This window comes from Gobio gobio, assembly GCF_949357685.1.
Source record: "Gobio gobio genome assembly, chromosome: 4".
Lineage (NCBI taxonomy): Eukaryota > Metazoa > Chordata > Actinopteri > Cypriniformes > Gobionidae > Gobio > Gobio gobio.
In genome coordinates this window covers 68,133,885-68,155,120 of record NC_137100.1, presented here as the reverse complement: position 1 = coordinate 68,155,120, position 21,236 = coordinate 68,133,885, and the positions used below count along the sequence as shown (strand labels likewise).

Sequence of the window (21,236 nt, the reverse complement as noted above, 5' to 3'; positions counted from 1 at the left end):
CTTAGCGTTAGCGTTAGCCCCTGCATTGCTAATGACATTAACTCTGTGAATGTGTCTTGATTGACTCTGCAGAGTTCCAGAGGATCCGGTCGGCCTGAGCTCGGCTTCTGTGTACGGAGTGGAGCAGAACGACGACTCCGGCCCGGCTGAAGTCATGGAGAAAGACATCAAACCCAGAAACATGAAGGCGGACATGACAGAACAACTGGCCCAATATGACCTGAACACCTACTCAAGTAAGACACACATGTTTTTAATGATAGAAGCTCCTCCAATACAGAATAATGAATGACCAACCATTGAGACCCAAGGAAACGTGCAGATTTTGACTAATCATTACACACCACTCCAGCCGACCAATCAGAGCACAGTGTGCTTTTCAGAAGGAGGGGCTTCATAGAGACAGGAAGTAAACAGAGTTACTGACAGACTGGGAAGAGAGGAGCCGCAACACTGGAGAATATGAGGAGATAATCAACACTCAAGCTGGAAAACCTGCTCTAGTAGAGTCAGAAACACACTATATGAAGATATTAAAAATAAAAGTTGATGGTTCCAATGGTTTTCAAAATGGAGGTTCTTTGGTATCGCTGTGAAAGAGAGTGAAGGGCGATTCAAGAACCCATACTGTAAAGAGACCCAAGATGATAGCTTCGCATCAGTTAGCGGAGTGAGCTGTGCTTTAGCCAGGGCTCCACATTAACGCTTGTCCGGGACAAGTGGATTTTCTGAAGGGGCAAGTGAAAAACAATTTTAAAAAAGTATCCTGGTTAAAACGTCAAAACAAAAAATAACCAGGGAATCACCAGAGTGCAGTAATGATTCTGCATCAGTGTAAGTGGAGATTGATATGGATAATAATATAAAACTAACTGACGTTAACAAGGTTGAGCTGATGAGGCTCGCGCAGTCTCTCCAGGAGAAAATCGAGAACAAATTAGCGCCGCTCACACACAGAAACTCAGTGAACATACACAGTTAAAATTGTGCAGTTTTTATATTTATAACATATGATACAGTTAAGCAACGTCACACTAACAAGAGTGTGTTTTCCTGAATAACATCACGACTGAACATGACACTGATTTCATACGCCAGTTCCATAAACAATTAAACATTAAGTCACTTACATTTTAGAAGTAATATTGACTGTTTTTGTTTTATTTCAGCAGCGAAAATAGTTCCAAACAAAGATCACAGCATCAGTGTGTGTTAGTGAATGATTCAGTGTTTAAATGAATCGGTTGAATCAAAGATTCAATGGCCTATTCGCAAACGACTGCCAAATTCTTGAATGATTCAGCCGTTTCACTGAATCGACTCAATGACTCGCTCATTCAGACGGTCACTTGCTGCCGCCTACTGGTGCTTTAGATCATCTTTCCAACATTTCTTATTTGTATATTCAAAAATATTTAAAATAATCTCATAACATTATTTAATGCAGTTGTAATTTTTCAGTGTAAATTATTTAATTTGATTGGTAACAGCCTATAGTGTCTTATTCTAATTTAATTTATAGATCAAATTTAAGAATATAAAAGGAAAGCCGAAGCATACCCTATATTTAATAAGATTATGGAAAAATGCCCTTTATAAAAAGGTACAAATATGCATATTTTAAATATGTCAAAGCTGATTGAGAACACTGGTGAGAATATTGCTTCAGTATAGATTATATTTACAATAAAAATCTGTTTTACTCGGACAAGTGAATGACAGATTTACTTCAGCGTGTGAACCGGCTTAATGTCCAGCCCTGGCTTTAGCTCATGTGTGCTCTGTCATTTGTGTTTCTTCCCAGTTGAAAGTGACTCGGGAGCATCTGTACCCAGTCCAGAGGTTTTCCAGGACGCTCTGTCCAAAAAACAGCGCCGCCCGCAGGATGATGAGCGCAGGAGGAAGGATCAGGGTCCTCCGGTGAGGAGTCGCTTGGGCTCATGGCCTCTGTTCCCCAGATTTTGACTGTTTAAAGTAGGGATGCACGATATTGGATTTTTGCCAATATCCGATATTTTTCAACTCATTTTGGTCGATATCGATACCGATATATGTTTATTTTTTCCCTTTGTTTGGAAACCACCATTTTGAGCAAAAAAATTTTGGTTTCAGGTTTCTGAGGTCTCCTTACTAAAAGGATACTTGTTAAAGATAAATAAATATTAAAAAGGTTTTTATAATAAGAGTATATTAAAAGCGCTGAAAATGACAATAATAAAGTCAGTAATTTTTCACCCCAGACAGATGCAGTTGTAACCTAAATATTTTATTTTTGGATTTAATGTTTGTGCACGTGGCATGGGATCAGCTGATGCTGTATTTAGCTTCAGATAAAAACATATACAATTATTTTAACCTCTTAACTGTCACCGTTGGGACGCCTGGTGCTCTTTTTTTGATCGCCTTTTTTTCATATCATATATTTAAGTAATTATCACAAATTAGGTATCATTTGAAAGCTTACAAACTCAAAATTCATCCTGTGAAAACCGTTTTGAAATCGGACATTGTGTTGCCATGGAAACGTTACTTTAAATTATTCTAGTGGGCTCCTCCCCTAGTGGGCGCTGTCATGTTTCATATTACAACAATTATTTTAACTACTTTATATTCAAAATCTTTTCCAATCTTGACAAAACGCATATTGTCGGAAAGGTCTGAGTCTCAAGGGTCCATATTTGGTGACTGTTTTGTGATGGAAGTAATATTTGGACAGAAATTTACAGGAAAATGCATCAAAACAACAATAAATGGAATTTGAATGACACCCGGTGGCTATTTTTGGTACAGCACCCTAAACAAAATCTCATGGGAACTTCAATTTTTGTGATATCAACTTCAAATTTGGAACACAAATTGGTTAGACATATGGCTTTGATTTTATAGTAATTTTAGAGTAAATTCTTTTTTGTAAAATATATATTTTATATGAAATAAAAAATATTTAGTACAGTATTTTTCATTTACAGTAAATTTAAACTTCCATAACTATTTCATACTTTCATATTTTGAATTACTTTCACTTCAGCAATAATCTGCAGAATGTCGTCTTTAAAACGAGACCAAACTTTGGTCTATATTCCAAAGCATTCTTGAATTACAGCCCTTAAGTTTGGATAGTGCATTTTCATGTGTATTCTCAAAAAGGGGGGTGACAGTTAAAGGGTTAAAGCTCCATGGATTATTTTTCATCATCCATTTCATAAAATTATTACAGATTAATAAACTGTATATAAAAGTATTTAATTTACAAGTGTCATGCTTGTGCTTTGACATCATTACTGCTTTATTTATTCAGAAAAATAAGTAACTTCTATTTATTTGTGTATTCTACTTTTCATTTTATTACTGTAACAACAGCGCCCGCATTAAATAGGCTATATATAACATTCTCCCGGTCGGGCACTAGGACCTGGAGGAGCTTCAGCTGCTGTGGAGGCTGCGCGCGCTAGAGAGTGGAGACGCGATTGGGCTTGTTTTGGGCTAATTTTGTTGTGAAAACCTGGCAATCCTGCGTTGATTCACAAATCCAAGGCAGCATTTAAAAACTGTTAATATAAATCACCATACATGCAATGCACTTGCTTGTTTTCACTTCAAGAATGAGCACATGATCTTATCGCTATAGCAGTCCTTGCACACGTGAGTTATTGCAGGCGCATATCAACACGTTATCGACAAGGCAAATCTGCATTTTTTCATATCGGCCAATGCCGATTTTTATACTTTAAGCGTTTATCGGCCGATTCCGATGTGGTGCCGATAATATCGTGCATCCCTAGTTTGAAGTTGTCGCTTGCCTGCAGTCTGAAGTTTGGTTTGTGCACCTGAAGGGTTCTGTGAAGAACAGGACGATTGCTTCGAAGATGCCTCCACGGTTTGCTAAGAAGCAGGGCAGCATGTCCCTCGAGCAAGCCGAAGAGACGCTCTCCGCCAGCAGCTTGGGCACGGAGATCTGGGAGACCAACAGCACAGGTAAAGCTCAGATGATGAGAGTGTGACTAGCGTATCGCTCTCAAGACACTCACTCACTCTGTTTTCCTCCTCAAGCTCTGACTGTCCAGTCGTCAGCCGGAGATTCGTGGACTAAACAGGTTTCCTACACGGGAAGCGAACCCAATTCAGAGGTGCAGGTCATTCTTCTTTCTTCAAATCTCTTGCTGTTTTTGTAGGGCTGGGTTGATATTTGGGGTTGTCATTAAATACTCAACTGCAATTCACCCGTGTCGAGTACGGGCTGCGTTCTGCTCCACATGAACGGTTATCGTTTACATGTATGGAGCGTCTCAAACCCATCAATCTCATCTGGGAACACTGTGTGTCATTTCATCAGATGTGTAAGTAAATCATTTATAAAGCAACGCCAACACTGGAGAATACGCCCAATATGAAAATTATTCGGAATTTCAAAATAAGTGTAAACCTCTGTTTTGCTGTCCACATGCTCTTATTCAAGAAGTTACATTATTTCTATTTTAAAGAAGTTGCCAAATATTAAATTAATTATCGTAAAATGTATAGTAAATTAAATCTCGTTTGGCCAGGATTTGATCATGCTGTAAAGTGTAACAACACCAGGCCGTTTGTTAAAGGGCTGGGTATCGATTCCGATGTTCTATTCAACTCAATGAATATACATTTTACATTTATGCATATGGCAGACGCTTTTATCCAAAGGTACACATTTTACATTTGGTCAGTTCTTGCTTTCCCTGGGAATCGAACCCATGAACCCGCTCTACTGTTTGAGCAACTATAAATTTAATACAAATACTATAAAAAAGAACAGTGAACAAGTTTACAAGTGGGTTATTAAAAAGATATTAAGAGCCACAAAATTATATATTAAACTCTTTATTTTAGGTACACTTGGGTACATTAAAACAGAACCCATCTCTATATTTCAAGTGCATACAAATATATTAAATGTATCGAATGCATTTTTTTATAGATATTGATTACGTGTCTATGGTGATACATTGTTATTTTATTTTAATAAAAAAAAAAAAAAAAAGTATAATAAAAAGAACCGGTAAGAATACTGTTAAAGTACCGGATCGATAAGCAGTATGGGTAAGAGTAAAACCTTAACGATACCGATTCCTATTAGTAATACAGTGGACATTAGCAGATTGGGTTAGCATGTTGATTTACGGTGCGCGCCCCTAAAATTTCTGGTTGTGCCCCTAAAATTTCCCTGGTGAAACAAGTTAGTCTGGAGCCCTGCTGACGTAATCTCCTTAGAATTTCCTCAAGTTTACTTCAAAATGTAAAACACAAATAAAGATAATGTTTTCAGTTATATTCTATTACATTGGAACCTAGATATAACAATGTATAAATTTGTAATCCTACAAATACGAAGCAGAATTTTCAACATCATTACTCCAGTGTCACATGATCCTTCAGAAATCATTCTAATATGATTTATTATTGATGATTAAATTCAGCTTTGATCACCGGAATAAATTATATTTGAAAGTATATAATTTATTTTAAATTGTAGTGATAGTTCACAATATTATCTGTATTTTTGTTGTCTTTCAAAAACAAAAAATAGGCATATTTCCAAACGTACCGGTACTGTATATTCAAATGAATCAAATTGATTTGAGGATATATGGAATTAAATGGCAAGCTTGTGAATCGACACCAAATGGGGAGGTAATGCGCACTTTTGCGTTCGGGATCCCTCATTGGCTGAGATAACGTCACGTCCTGTCCTGTCCTCCAGGACTCAGATGCAGGGCCCGAGCAGAGTAAAGAACACAAACCCGGCCCCATCGGCAACGAGCGCTCGCTGAAGAACCGCAAGGGCTCTGAGGGCCTGGAGCGGCTGGAGGGCCCCATCACCCCCGTCAATGGAGTGGATATTCACGTGGACAACGTCCTTCCTGTGCCGCCCATTGAGTTTGGCGTCAGCGCGAAGGACTCGGACTTCAGCCTCCCTCCGGGGTCCACACCAGTGCCCGTGTCCAACCCAGTCACCAAACTGCAGGATGCTCTCGCTGGGAATGTGCGTACATGAGTCTTCCGCGTTAGCTGTGTGTGACGCGTGGAGTGTTTACACGCGTGTTCTTGTTGTTTGTGCACAGGCGGGCCTGACTCAAGCCATCCCGATGCTCCGCAGAGACCATCTCCAGCCCGGCATCAACCTCAACCCCATCAGCTTCCCCAGTGCGGACCTCACGCTCAAGGTAAAGCTCTCTCTGCGGACGGGCTCTATCCCACACCTGCACACTTCTCGCTTTTCGGCCACAATCGCCGTTTTCTTGGTCAATTGGGTCATTTACGTGAATCGCGTAGAACCGGAGAGTTTTTGTTTATCTTTAAAGGGTAAGTTCACCCAAAACTGTAAATTGTGTGATTAATGACTGAGCCTCATGTGGTTGGACACCCGTCAGACCTCCGTTCATCTTCAGACACAAATGAAGATATTTTAGTGTAAATCTGATGCTCTGAAAGGCCTCCATTGGCTCAACTTTACACTCTCAAGACCCTTAAAAGACACTAAAGACTAAAGTTACAAAGTCCATCTCACTACAGCGGCTCTAAAATAACTTTATGAAGACGAGAATAGTTTTTGTGCGCATAAAAACCCTAAATAACGACTTATATAGAGATGACGATTTCAAAACAAGGCATCATGAAGCTTAGAAGCGTTATGAATCAGCGAGTCGATTCAGCGGTTCAAAGCGTTATGAATCAGTGAGTCGATTCAGCAGCTCAGAGCGTTATGAATCAGTGAGTCGATTCAGCAGTTCGGAGCGTTATGAATCAGCGAGTCGATTCAGTGGTTCAGAGCGTTATGAATCAGCGAGTCGATTCAGCGGTTCAGAGCGTTATGAATCAGCGAGTCGATTCAGCGGTTCAGAGCGTTATGAATCAGCGAGTCGATTCAGCGGTTCAGAGCGTTATGAATCAGCGAGTCGATTCAGCAGTTCAGAGCGTTATGAATCAGCGAGTCGATTCAGTGGTTCAGAGCGTTATGAATCAGCGAGTCGATTCAGCGGTTCAGAGCGTTATGAATCAGCGAGTCGATTCAGCGGTTCAGAGCGTTATGAATCAGCGAGTCGATTCAGCGGTTCAGAGCGTTATGAATCAGCGAGTCGATTCAGCGGTTCAGAGCGTTATGAATCAGCGAGTCGATTCAGCGGTTCAGAGCGTTATGAATCAGCGAGTCGATTCAGCGGTTCAGAGCGTTATGAATCAGTGAGTTGATTCAGCGGTTTGAATCGCCAAATTTCAGCAGTTTGACACGCGATCCGAATTATGATTCGACTCACTGATTCATAACGCTCTGAACCGCTGAATCGACTCGCTGATTCATAATGCTTCTAAGCTTCATGATGCCTTGTTTTGAAATCGTCATCACTATATAAGTCGTTATTTAGGGTTTTTTTGCGCACTAAAACTATTCTCGTCTTCATAAAGTTATTGTAGAGCCGCTGTAGTGAGATGGACTTTGTAACTTTAGTCTTTAGTGTCTTTTAAGGGTCTTGAGAGTGTAAAGTTGAGCCAATGGAGGCCTTTCAGAGCATCAGATTTACACTAAAATATCTTCATTAGTGTCTGAAGATGAACGGAGGTCTGACGGGTGTCCAACCACATGAGGCTCAGTCATTAATGACACAATTTACATTTTTGGGTGAACTAACCCTTTAACATAGAAATCACTCGCGGCAGACGCTCTATTCGTGTTTGGTGTGAACGCAGCATAACATGTTCCTCAGCAGCGTCGCTCTGTCGCCCTCAGATGGAGTCTGCGCGTAAGGCGTGGGAAAACTCTCAGGCTCTTCCGGAGCAGGGATCCCCGGGCGGCGCGGGATCCATCTCTCAGCCGGCCTGCAGTGTGGGCTCGTCCAGCGGGGTCAGCTACAGCTCCTTCGGCGGAGTGTCTATGCCACCCATGCCCGTGGCATCCGTCGCTCCGTCGGTCTCCATGCAAGGTCCGTGTCTCGTTCATCTCTCACACTCTCATGTGCTGTGATGGCGTACGGCTCTAAATACTGTTCTGGGATCTGTGTGTGTGTCGCAGGCAGTCACATCCCTCCTCTGTATCTGGACGGCCATGTGTTTCCTAGTCAGCCGCGGCTCGTGCCGCCCTTGACTCAGCAGCCGAGCTACCAGCAGGTACGTCAGGCGTCATTAAAGATCAAAAATTAAACTTTTATCATTAAAGGATTAGTTCACTTTTTAAATAAACTTTTGCTGATAGTTTCCTCACCCCCATATCATCCAAGATGTCCATGTCTGTCTTTCTAAAGTCGAAAAGAAATTGAGGTTTTTGATGAAAACATTCCAGGATTGTTCTCCAAATAATGGACTTCAATGGGCTCCAAACGGTTCAAGGTCCAAATGACAGTCTTAGTGCCGCTTTAAACGAATGAATAAGGGTCTGATCTAGCCAAAACCATCAGTTTCTGAGAGAAACCCAGCAGTATTTATGCTATTATTTTACCTCTTATCAGACGAGCGTGATCATCCGCCATAACTTCCGCTAAGTGAGGTCAAATACGATCGGGGTCATAGATATATACATAGATGCCTCATTAGCGACTGCACGGATCAGTCGAATGAGGCATCTACGATCAATATATCTATGACCACGCTCATATTTTGACCTCACTTAGCGGAAGTTATGTCTGAGCTCAGATGATCACGCTCGTCTGATAAGAGGTAAAATAATAGCATAAATACTGCTGATGGTTTGGCTAGATCAGACCCTTATTCATCATCTGGTATCGTTTGAAGCTGCACTGGACCTTGAACCGTTTGGAGCCCATTGAAGTCCATTATATGGAGAACAATCCTGGAATGTTTCCATTCATTTCTTTTCGACTTTAGAAAGACAGACATGGACATCTTGGATGACATGGGGGTGAGGAAACTATCAGCAAAAGTTTATTTAAAAGTGAGCTAATCCTTTAATTCCTCTCCCTCATGTCAAACCCGTCAGACCTTCGTTCATCTTCAGACACAAATGAAGATCTTTCTGCAGTGTGAAGAACACTTTCAAGGGCCAGAAAGGAAGTAAAGACATGGTTAAAATAGTCCATGTGACTCCAGTGGTTCAGTCTTAATGTGATGAAGAGATGGGAATACGTTCACAAATAACCACTTTATTCAACAATTTCATTCTAGCCTGTTTTTTTGCGCACTAAAGTATTCTCATGTCACATGGGCTATTTTAACCAAGCCTTTCTAGCCCCAGTGTTCATCACATTGCAGTCTATGGAGGGGTCAGAGAGCTCTGGGGTCATCAGAAATATGTGTGTCTGAAGATGAACGAAGGTTTGACATGAGGATTTAATGACAGGATTTACACTTTTGGTTGAACTAACCCTTTTATCTTGTTTCTGAACTGCGGTTTGTGCCTCATATAGTCTGATATAATGAGAATATGGAGGAAAAAAAACTGCTTAATTTCATTCAGAGAAGCAAACTGAGCAGAAATATGTAATTTGGATGCTGATATATGAAGTTCTGCTGTAAATCGGTGAGATCTGTTTAATGGTACAGCGGATGCTTGCATGAAATGCATATTAATATCTGCCAATAATGTCTTTAGTAAGATGATATTTAAATGTGGTGATCAAAGCTCTGACAGATTTATACTCATGATTTTTATACTAAAAGCCTTTCACTCACTAAAGTCCGAACGTTCAATCAGACGGCAGAAGGACTGTAGGAGTGCCACAGGTTTCCCAGCAATGCTTTTGATCATTTGGAAGCCTTGGATATGCATCAGTAATGGGGTTAATGTTGTGTGTGTGTGTGTGTGTGTGTGTGTGTGTGTGTGTGTGTGTGTGTGTGTTCAGGCCACCCCGCAGCAGATCCCCATCTCTCTGCACACGTCTCTACAGGCTCAGGCTCAGCTGGGTCTGCGAGGAGCTCTGCCCGTGTCTCAGTCTCAGGAGATGTTCAGCTCCATGCCTCCCTTCAGGTAACTCACGCCTGCTCTTCACTTCGCTTCCATGCTTTGTGTATGCAGACATAATCATGAAGACTTGCTCAGAACTAGTGTTAGACCGATATATCGGCCGATATTTGCCGATATTTTTCCCCGCATTATTTCCAGACAGGCGTCCACAGGGCAGCTCTCACCGTCTTCAAACTCTCTCGCTCTCCCTCGCGCATATTAATCAAAATCAGCTGAGAATTGACACGATGGTAAAAGGTGGAAAGACTGAAGTTTCACGTGGAGCATTGGGAGATTTTCTCCTGAATTACCGCTGGTGTTGCTCCACAAGAGATTCAGTGAAGTGCACCTACACTCTAAACAATGCTGGGTTGAAAATGGACTAACCCAGCAATTGGGTTGTTTTAAGCAAACATTTAACCCAACCGCTGGGTCAAAACAACCCAATTGCTGGGTTAGTCCATATTCAACCCAACTTAGGTTATTTTTAACCCAGCATTTTTTTTAATGTAACCATTAAATAACTAGGTTGTAAATAGTTTTAAAATTAAAGGGTTAGTTCAGCCAAAACTGTAAATTGTGTCATTAATGACTGAGCCTCATGTGGTTGGACACCCGTCAGACCTCCGTTCATCTTCAGACACAAATGAAGATATTTTAGTGTAAATCTGATGCTCTGAAAGGCCTCCATTGGCTCAACTTTACACTCTCAAGACCCTTAAAAGACACTAAAGACTAAAGTTACAAAGTCCATCTCACTACAGCGGCTCTACAATAACTTTATGAAGACGAGAATAGTTTGTGCGCAAAAAAACCCTAAATAACGACTTGTATAGTGATGACGATTTCAAAACACGGCATCATGAAGCTTCGAAGCGTTATGAATCAGTGAGTCGATTCAGCGGTTCAGAGCGTTATGAATCAGTGAGTCGATTCAGCGGTTCAGACCGTTATGAATCAGTGAGTCGATTCAGCGGTTCAGAGCGTTATGAATCAGTGAGTCGAATGATGATTCGGATCGCCTGTCAAACCGCCAAACTGCTGAAATTTGGCGATTCAAACTGCTGAATCGACTCACTGATTCATAACGCTCTGAACCGCTGAATCGACTCACTGATTCATAACGCTCTGAACCGCTGAATCGACTCACTGATTCATAACGCTCAGAACCGCTGAATCGACTCACTGATTCATAACGCTCAGAACCGCTGAATCGACTCGCTGATTCATAACGCTTCGAAGCTTCATGATGCTGTGTTTTGAAATCGTCATCACTATATAAGTCGTTATTTAGGTTTTTTTTGCGCACAGAAACTATTCTCGTCTTCATAAAGTTATTGTAGAGCCGCTGTAGTGAGATGGACTTTGTAACTTTAGTCTTTAGTGTCTTTTAAGGGTCTTGAGTGTAAAGTTGAGCCAATGGAGGCCTTTCAGAGCATCAGATTTACACTAAAATATCTTCATTAGTGTCTGAAGATGAACGGAGGTCTGACGGGTGTCCAACCACATGAGGCTCAGTCATTAATGACACAATTTACAGTTTTGGGTGAACTAACCCTTTAAGTATAGTGCAGTCAGTGTGATGCACTTTATTATGCTGCTCGCTTGTTGATACTGTGCAATAGTGTAATTATATTATTTATGCTTAAATATTTATTTTCACCACTGAACTTTTTTTTTTTTTTTCTTGTTCTACCTCACCTGTTTTTACTATTTGTTAAATAGTTTTTTTTTTAGTTCAATAAATGTTCCTTTTTTTAAATTATCATCATGATCATTGTGTCATTTTTATGATGTAAATTGAGGGAGCAAAAGCAGCATCGGCTCCAAATATTGGCAGCTCGTATCGTCATCGGCTAAGGCTGATGAAAAAAATCCACATCGGTCGACCCCTGAACAATGGATAGATGTGGCCGCTTGTCACATGACTGCTGAACACACTACTGACACAATCTAGAGAATATACACTAAGAAAAAAAAAAGATAAAGACTTTTGTTTTTAATTCTGGGCATTGGCAAATTTTACATTTTGATTGATTCACAACTTCAGAACTGAAACGGCGTCAGTGATTTCTCTTGATCCGAGCGCTCTGACTCTCCTGCAGGTCTCAGGTGTACATGCACCCTAACCTGTCTCAGCCCAGTCCCATGGTGCTCTCTGGCGGAGCGGCTCTCAAAGGGCCTTACTCCGCTTTCCCCGGCATGCAGCCGTCAGACATGGTGAAGCCGCAGTCGGGCTCCCATTACCAGCCCATGAACGGCAGCCAGCAGCTGGTGTATGATGGGCCCATGAGCCAGGGGCCAGGGATGAGCACGTCTCAGCTCATGGACTCGCAGCTCATACAGGCAAGACACACACACACACACACACACACACACACACACACACACACACACACTCACACACTCTCTCTCACACACACACACACACTCACACTCACACACTCTCTCACACACACACACACACACACATGCAATATGGTCACGGTCAGGAGGATTTCTGCGATGTCAGAAAAAGTGTAGGCTGCTGAAATGGTCATGCACACAGACCGTAGTCGGGTTAGACGCCATATTGAATGAAAACGTGACTTTATAAAGGTTCTAATTTTCACAACATTCAAAACTAATACTACAGACGTTTGGTCAGCTGATCAATCGGTGTGTTAAACACCAGTCAGGGTTCCCACGCTTCTTGAAAGTTCTTGAATTTCATGGATTCAGGAAAGTACTTGAAAACAAACACCGGTCCTTGAAAGAGCTTGAATTAAGCATTAACTTAATTATGTTAGAGTTGCGTGTGCTATTACAAAAACTGGCCTTCATGCGCAACCAAAGCCAGAACAAAACAGCATTACTGGAGGAAGATATTTCAATATATTTCTGCTGTTCCATAAGCGCCATCTGCTGTCAAAAGCCCTATTCAGATGGCCATTGTTTCTCGTAAGGTTTTCTCGTCATTGACTTGGGCTAGTCAGGGATTTTATTGCCGCCCGAATCCAGAATTTCAGTGTTTTTATCCCACCATCTGCGTAAAAATCCCTGGCCGAATTACCAACTGTTTTTAGACAAACACAAGGTCGTGTGGTGATTTAATTTCCATCCGAATCCACATCTCTGAGTCTTCAAGATGAGATCACTTCAAAATTCACTGTTTATATCCGATTTGACCCCTGCAGGCCACCGTACGGTTGCGCTTCGCTGTAATTTGGATGCATTTTAAAGATCTAGACTTGCTGGCGAGGATTTACAAGAGCAATATTTCATCACCGCTCAAAAAAAGAAAAGAAGAAAAGCACGTAAACGTTTGAAATGGGCAGCGATTATATCTGTTAAATATAATATATGTGCAGGTCTTAAAAGCCTTCAAATTTATTTTGTAAAAAGGTACAGGTGATTTAATAAATAATTTTTAATGCCTAACAATTAACTTGTCCATATCTTTTCATTTAATTGGAAAATTCAAGTATACAATATTATCTCTATATTCATGTTTTAATAAGTAATGATTTATAAAAAAGAACACTAAAACTAGTGTGAAATAAATGTTAAAATCAGGAATAAGTACATCTTGTACACCAATCCAATCCAATAAAATTGGACATTTTTCCTCGTTGGAAATTGTATTGTAGTCGTCAGTGTGTGCGTTAGTGTTACTGCATTAATGGTACAGTAGGTGTTTGATATATTGGCAGTAACACACACACCTTTATCGCATTTATTGTGCTTTTTTTAAAAGTAAATAAGTCCTTGAATCTGGTGTTCATGAAAGAGTGGGAACCCTGACCAGTACGATCCGTTAAACCTGTCAAAGCTTAAATATTAAAGATTGCATATTGATGTCCAGGTGACGATGCCCATGCCCGGATCTCAGCTGCGCTACGGCTCGGCCCAGCAGCACCTCATCCTGCCCCAGTCCATCCAGCTCCAGCAGAACCAGAACCTGTCTGTGGGAGCTCCGCGCCGCATGATGCCTCCCGGGTCTCAGCCGCCCATCATGAGCAGCAGAGAGGTGAGGGCCAGAGCTGACAGCGCTTCCTCAGGCTCCAGTGTCTTCCTCTTGTGTTCACACACCTGTTCTGTTCATCCTGCAGCCTTCACAGATGGACATGAAAGGGTTTCAGTTCTCCGAGAAGCCCAACCATTCTCCTGGAATCCCCAGCGGCTCCTACAGGTGAGCTCCACCTACAGCTCCTTCATCACCGCCTGGGTTCGCAAGCAATACCTGCATTTCCCGTCAGTTTACGGGCAACTTTACATATGATTCCCCCATTTGCAGGGTTCCCACTGGTCCTGGAAAACACATGGAAAGTTAGAGAAAATGTAAAATGTCCTGGAAAAACTTGTTGTTGTCCTGGAAAATTATTTTTTAAAAAGTTAAAGGGTCACTTCAGTGATTTAGCATTAAGCTTTGTATCAGCAGAAACCCGGTAGTATAGTGGAATTATGGTACTCATATCCCCCTGAGACGAGAGAATTATGCATTTTATTTCTGGAAAAAATCCTCCGATGATGCAAATATCGTCATTTTGTGTCATCGGAGGATTTTTGGCCAGAGGCTATAGACTAAAGGAGCCGGTTCCGCATGTTTTCAACCCCATAACCAACGCTCATAGGGGTGGGATCTCACTCAGAATTATTTTGAGATATAGTCAGAATTGCGAAATTCTGACTTTTTTTCTCGCAATATCGAGTTTATATCTTGCAATTATTACTTTTCTCAGAATTGACATAAAGTCCAAAAGTTTGAGGGAAAAAAGACTTTTTTTGCAAGAAAATCACAATTGCAAAAAAAAAAAATTCAGAATAGCAAGATAAGTCGCTATTACCCTTTTTTTTTATTCTGTGGCGGAAACAAGCTTCCTTCGTCATAATGTATGATTAAGAGCTCATATTAAAAACTGATTTTATAGTTAAGTCATGGCAATAAACTGTGCGCCTTTTAAAGACTTAGAGAGCGATATATTACTTTAGGAGTGAGCCTTGTCTTTTATTCTCACTGTAGTAAAATTTAAAATATCCTGGAAAATGATCGCTGAAAAAGAGTGGGAACCCTGATTTGGAGGTCATTTGTAAACAGTATCGAGATGTGCTGTCATTAACACTTATAAACCAACTCTACACACACACACACACACACACACACACACACACACACACACACACACACACACACACTGGCCTTTAGTGCTCAGTCCTGTTCTGTACACCCAGTTCAGTCATTTACAGGAGTGACAACTGCATTTACAAATATAAAGGCATGAGTTATGCATTCTTCAGAGCTGCAACAATGAGTAATAAAAGACGTTTTTAGATGATTATTAAATTGCTTGTCACTTTTAGGTGGCGCTGTTACCAAATTGAAGATGTGTGAGGAGTAGGGTTGGCATCTGGTGATATAGACGAGTGTCTGTGAATATTAAACCGCAAAAATACTATTTAAATATGAATCCTGCGTGTCTCTGCGAATGAATGCTGTAAAAGCGCGGTTTACCACACACACACACACACACACACACTCACTCACTCACTCACTCACTCACTCACTCACTCACTCACTCACTCACTCACTCACTCACTCACTCACACACACACACACACACACACACTCACACACACTCACACACACTCACACACACTCACACACACACTCACACACACTCACACTCACTCACACACACACTCACACACACTCACTCACTCACTCACACTCACTCACTCACTCACTCACTCACTCACTCACTCACTCACACTCACTCACTCACTCACTCACTCACTCACACTCACTCACTCACTCACTCACTCACACACACACACACTCACACACACTCACTCACTCACTCACTCACTCACACTCACTCACTCACTCACTCACTCACTCACACACACACACACTCACACACACTCACTCACTCACTCACACTCACTCACTCACTCACTCACTCACTCACTCACTCACTCACACTCACTCACTCACTCACTCACTCACACTCACTCACTCACTCACTCACTCACTCACTCACTCACTCACTCACTCACACTCACTCACTCACTCACTCACACTCACTCACACACACTCACTCACACACACACTCACACACACACTCACTCACTCACTCACTCACACACACACACTCACTCACTCACTCACTCACTCACTCACTCACTCACTCACTCACTCACTCACACTCACTCACTCACTCACTCACACTCACTCACACACACTCACTCACACACACACTCACACACACACTCACTCACTCACTCACTCACACACACACTCACTCACACACACACTCACTCACTCACACACACTCACTCACTCACACACACACTCACTCACTCACACACACACACACACACACACACACTCACTCACTCACTCACTCACACACACACACACACACACAAACACTCACTCACTCACTCACTCACTCAGTATCACTGACGGTTGCGTGTTTCCATCTCTGCCGTCTCATATGAGGACATGAACGCACGAACAGTCTCACTTTATGAGCATTTTATCGTCATATCATAAACACACAAACTCAAGTCTTCACGACCACCCGTCAAAATAAAAGTCCGGTTTATCTTGACAAATACATCACTTGTACAGTAGAATTTAGATACGTCTCAATTAATAATACTAACACTAATGTAATAATAATAATAACTTTATTTTTTAAGTAATTTAATGTTTTAATTTTAACTGTATAAAGCTCAGTTGTGCAGCTTTATTTGAATAAAAAAGTTTAATTAAATTAAAAGCTAAATTATATTAATGTCTTATGTCTTCATTTGATTACTAGAAAATACACAACGCATCATTTGAGGGAAATCTTTTCATAGAAATTAAATTAAAGTGTTTTTTTTAATTAATTAAATTAAGTAGCTAGTAGCCTAATATTTACTAGTAAAGATTACAGTAATCAATCATCACAGACAATGGCAGACGGAGAGCATAATGTCAAGAACACTTCTATAAACGACTTACAGTTTATTTATAGTTATTGATGTAAACATCCCAAAAATACAGAAAAAAGTTACCAGTAGCGATACCGGTTAAAATGTGAACGGTACCCAACCCTAGTGAGGAGACGATGAAATCGCCCTCGATCACGGTTCCCTACTTTAGGCCCTACTTTAACAAATGTCGGTCACATGTTCGTGTTGGTCACAGTAACCCAGCCCCTGACTCAAGCGGTTCTTACTGGTAGACCAGCAATGATTTGGTGCTACTTAAGAACCACTTCTCCTGGTTCAGAGCTGGTGCTTTGTGGAAAGTGTGGAAAGACACAGAAGCGGTGTGAGACTAGGCTCTGGCTCCAGCACTGCCTCGGTGGAGAAGGGGAAACATACAAAGCTGTTTTTGGCTCTAATCGTCATCAGACCATGCTGGCTAAACGCTTTTTGATTAACCCAAAAGCTCTGGAATAACGCATCAACCGTTTTGATGGCATCATGTTGAGCTGATGAGGCTGTAACTCGGCAATGCTTTGAGTTGGAAAAGTGGGTTTTCAAAGAAATGAACAATGACGGACAGGAAGTTCAACTGAATATGGCAACACTAAAATAGTCAATTATTCAAAAGCTCTTTTTTAAACTGAATTTACATTTTGACCAGAAGGTGGCGCTGTTCTGAAACACATGGTCCTGATGACACATGCCGCGGTTCGTAACGATGCGCTAATGCATTCATAATTACAGCGTTTGACAAAATTCAAAATGGCTGATGCCTAAAATGGATGATTTGGGGAAATGGTGAATCATTCGAGAGAACATTTGTTTTACCGTTCAAAAGCTAAAGCAAAAGTAGTCATTTTTCACATCTCGTGACCAGTAGGTGGCGCTGCATGTAGCCTTAGGTAGGGTTGGGGACCCAAATTCAGTACTGGTACCCAACGGTAGCTTTTTTCTGTACTTTTGTGATGTTTTCATCAATAACTGTAAAGAACCTGAATGTCAATAACACGTCTATAAACGACTTAATGCCGTCTCCGTCTGTGATGTTCAGGGTTCCCGCGGGGTCTTAAAGTCTTAAAATGTCTAAAATTAAATTTTTTAAATTTAAGGCCTTAAAACGTCTTAAAAACGGCCAGATTTTCACCCGAGGTCTTAAATTTAATTTAGTTAGGTCTTAAAAAAAGTGTTAAAAAGTGTTGATAAATGCAATTACCTGCCCGCAAAATACGTCTACATTTAATAACGTTGTATTTTCTGGACAGAATGAGGCAGACATGCATTGTTTTATGTTATTCTATACAGTGATAAAGTCTGCACTCAATCAGCACTGCACACATTATTATTATTATGACAATAGTGGAGGCTTGAAGAACTCAAATACACCATAGCTTGATGCAGTCGTGTTTATTGTCTTCGTTTCATCAGTCAAAGCGTTTCTATCTTCAGTTTATCCTTCATCGCTAGCTTCACATTAGAGTTATTACTTCTCTGAGGGAAATGTGGAGTTTCTGCTCGAGGGCGCCCTCTGGCTTCCAGTGTGAATGAAACGTTTGGGTAACCAAATATGAAAAATAATACTTCTCTCTAAATAAATGTATATGACAACCCATATGTTTTTCTCCAATGTACAGTTTTTCCCTCACAGTGGATGCATAAGAGGCTCATATTTCATATTAAATACATAGACTTTAAGAAATGTATATCACAGATAAAAAGCACAGAATTTCTTTATTTTTTTATTTTATTTTTTACAATAGACCTTTCTAATGATTTTTAGTCATAGGCTGTCTGCATATTAACAGGTAACCCAGCAGGTTTTTTTTGTAAAATAAGTTTTCTGTAAAATATAAATGTTATTAGTATTATTACTATATTGTTATATTTATTCTTAAATACTCTATTTTTAAAAAATTTAATAATTAAAATGTTATTGTAATAGTAATATTTCTAATTTTGTTAAATATTTGTATTTATTGAATATAATCATTATTATTAGTCTCGTTAATATATAAACATTAATATATAAAATGTTATATGCATACACTTTTCATTTGTAAGAAATTTTTTTTGCATTTTCACCAGAATAATCGCCATTAGATATCTTCCCCAAATCGTGCGTCCCTAGTTTCTCCTCTCTCCCTAGAGCATCCCCTGTTCAATCTCTATTAGGATATTAATATTAATATGCTGTTTTGTAATCTATTCTATTTGAGGGCAAGTTTGTGTTAGCCTATTTTCATTTTGGGCCTAAGGCTTTGGGCATTTGGCACGTTGTTGGCTGTGGAGGGTTACTAATGTCATTGCTTTTTTTATTATTTCTTTGATTTAAATAATTTTGGTAATGCGTCGTATAGGTCTTAAATTTCAATCTTTATGGTCTTAATGTCTTAAAAAGGTCTTAAATTTGACTTTCTGAATCCTGCAAGAACCCTGGATGTTTGATTACTGTAATATTTACTAGTAAATATTAGGCTACTAGCTACTTAATTTAATTCATAAAAACAACCATATTTTTTTTTTTCTTTTTAATTTCATTTCTATGAAAAGATTTCCCACAAATTATATTATGTCTTCATTTGATTACCAGAAAATACACAAGACATTCATTTAATTTATCTTTTAATTGAATTAAACTTTTTTTTGTCAAACAAAGCTGCACAACTGAGATTTATATGGTTAAAATTAAAACATGAAGAAAAATTGTAATTTATAAAAAAAATAATTAAAAGTACAGAGTTCGGTACCCAACCCTAGCCTCAGGTCATGTGATGACGTGTACCAAGATTCGTCTCAATATGCTAAAGCTCTAGCCTCTGTTAGTGTGTGTGTGTGTGTGTGTGTGTGTGTGTGTGTGTGTGTGTGTGTGTGTGTGTGTGTGTGTGTGTGTGTGTGTGTGTGTGTGTGTGTGTCCGTCCTATTTAGGGATGGCTCGATACCGCGATTTTGCCTTCGGTACGGAACCACAATCTAATACAGAAGTACCGATATTAAATTGATACCATACAGGGTCTGAATTTTGGCGCGGGTATTGCGCATAATTTTACTCACTCTCGCAAGTTTGGGGTTTTATGAAGCGGGAAATTACCACGTTTATTATTAAATTAATCAACAAAGATTAATCACATCAAATCAGGCATTTGGAAACCATTTTGTAAGAAGTAATTTCAGCAATATTGCACATTTCCCTTCTCTAGCTCTCAAAATTCACAAATTGCTTCTGGCTTCAAAATACATCACACCTACACTAAAGCGATCTGATCACTCAGATTCAACACTTTCACATCGTTTCGAGAGCTGACGGAAATCACTTGCCCACGTCTTTTTAAACCTCGCCAATTTGAACTTGCAAGCGATTTTATAGCATTTCATAATACATGGTATGGAAGCTCTTTGAGAGAGTTTTCTTTGTGCTCATACCAACAACAAACACACACAAGCCTAAAGAGCTCGCGCTTCCAAATTAAGCTGTTTTTCCTCAGTCAAATACACACAAAATTATGTCAGAAATGTCCATCTTTAGTGAGTCGTCACATAAACACAGCTGGTTATGTCTTTTGCGAATGTAAATTGTGCAACATAGTATGCGTGCAAAATTATGAAATCTAAACATCTCTCCAAACGAACGCTGGAGATTTCATGATATTTAAACGATACGATCTTATGTGCGTTGACAAGTGTTAAAAGAAAAATGTCTAACTTAATTAGATGGTTTGATTTATGCCCTCACCTGTCGATCTCTTAATGCCTTATATAAGACAGGAATGGCGAGTGGCAGATGCTTGGCAAGGTTTGATGGTTCTTCAGTTTTATAAGCAATAAGTAATTCCAAATTTCACATCTAATCCTCTCTTTATTAATTAGTTTTGGGCGTGTTGAGTGAGAATCAACTGCTGTGTTCATTTTGTTCCTCTATGGCACCACATTTGCCGGTTTCGCATCAGTTTGGGTAGCGCACTGAACTTCGGAACAGCAGCATATAAACCCGAAATGAGCAAAATCATGATATTGTACCGTTTGAAATAAAATATATACCAGTATTTTCCAAGTACTGGTATACCGCTCATCCCTAGTCCTATTAGACATGCACCTTAAAGGATTAGTTCACTTTTAAATAAACTTTTGCTGATAATTTACTCAACCTCATGTCATCCAAGATGTCCATGTCTATCTTTCTGCAGTTGAAAAGAAATGAAGGTTTTGGATGAAAACAGTCCAGGGGTTTTCCTCCATATAATGGACTTCAATGGGCTCCAAACGGGTCAAATGTCAGTTTCAGTGCAGCTTCAAACGACACCAGATGATGAATAAGGGTCTGATCTAGACAAACCATCAGTTTCAGCGAGAAACCCAGCAG

The 21,236-nt window shown here is 40.1% G+C and overlaps 1 protein-coding gene across 1 annotated transcript in view; it reads left to right on the top strand.

Annotated features, from left to right (window-relative positions):
* prrc2b (proline-rich coiled-coil 2B) overlaps nt 1–21,236 on the top strand; it is a 59,834-nt gene that overhangs the window by 32,180 nt on the left and 6,418 nt on the right. Inside the window, exons 16-27 of the mRNA XM_079815694.1 lie at nt 73–236; nt 1,805–1,920; nt 3,834–3,975; nt 4,051–4,127; nt 5,735–6,016; nt 6,096–6,197; nt 7,757–7,949; nt 8,039–8,133; nt 9,822–9,946; nt 12,028–12,268; nt 13,767–13,931; nt 14,014–14,093. Of these exons, the coding sequence (XP_079671820.1) occupies nt 73–236; nt 1,805–1,920; nt 3,834–3,975; nt 4,051–4,127; nt 5,735–6,016; nt 6,096–6,197; nt 7,757–7,949; nt 8,039–8,133; nt 9,822–9,946; nt 12,028–12,268; nt 13,767–13,931; nt 14,014–14,093 (1,782 nt within the window). The remainder of the gene's footprint in view (nt 1–72; nt 237–1,804; nt 1,921–3,833; nt 3,976–4,050; nt 4,128–5,734; nt 6,017–6,095; nt 6,198–7,756; nt 7,950–8,038; nt 8,134–9,821; nt 9,947–12,027; nt 12,269–13,766; nt 13,932–14,013; nt 14,094–21,236) is intronic.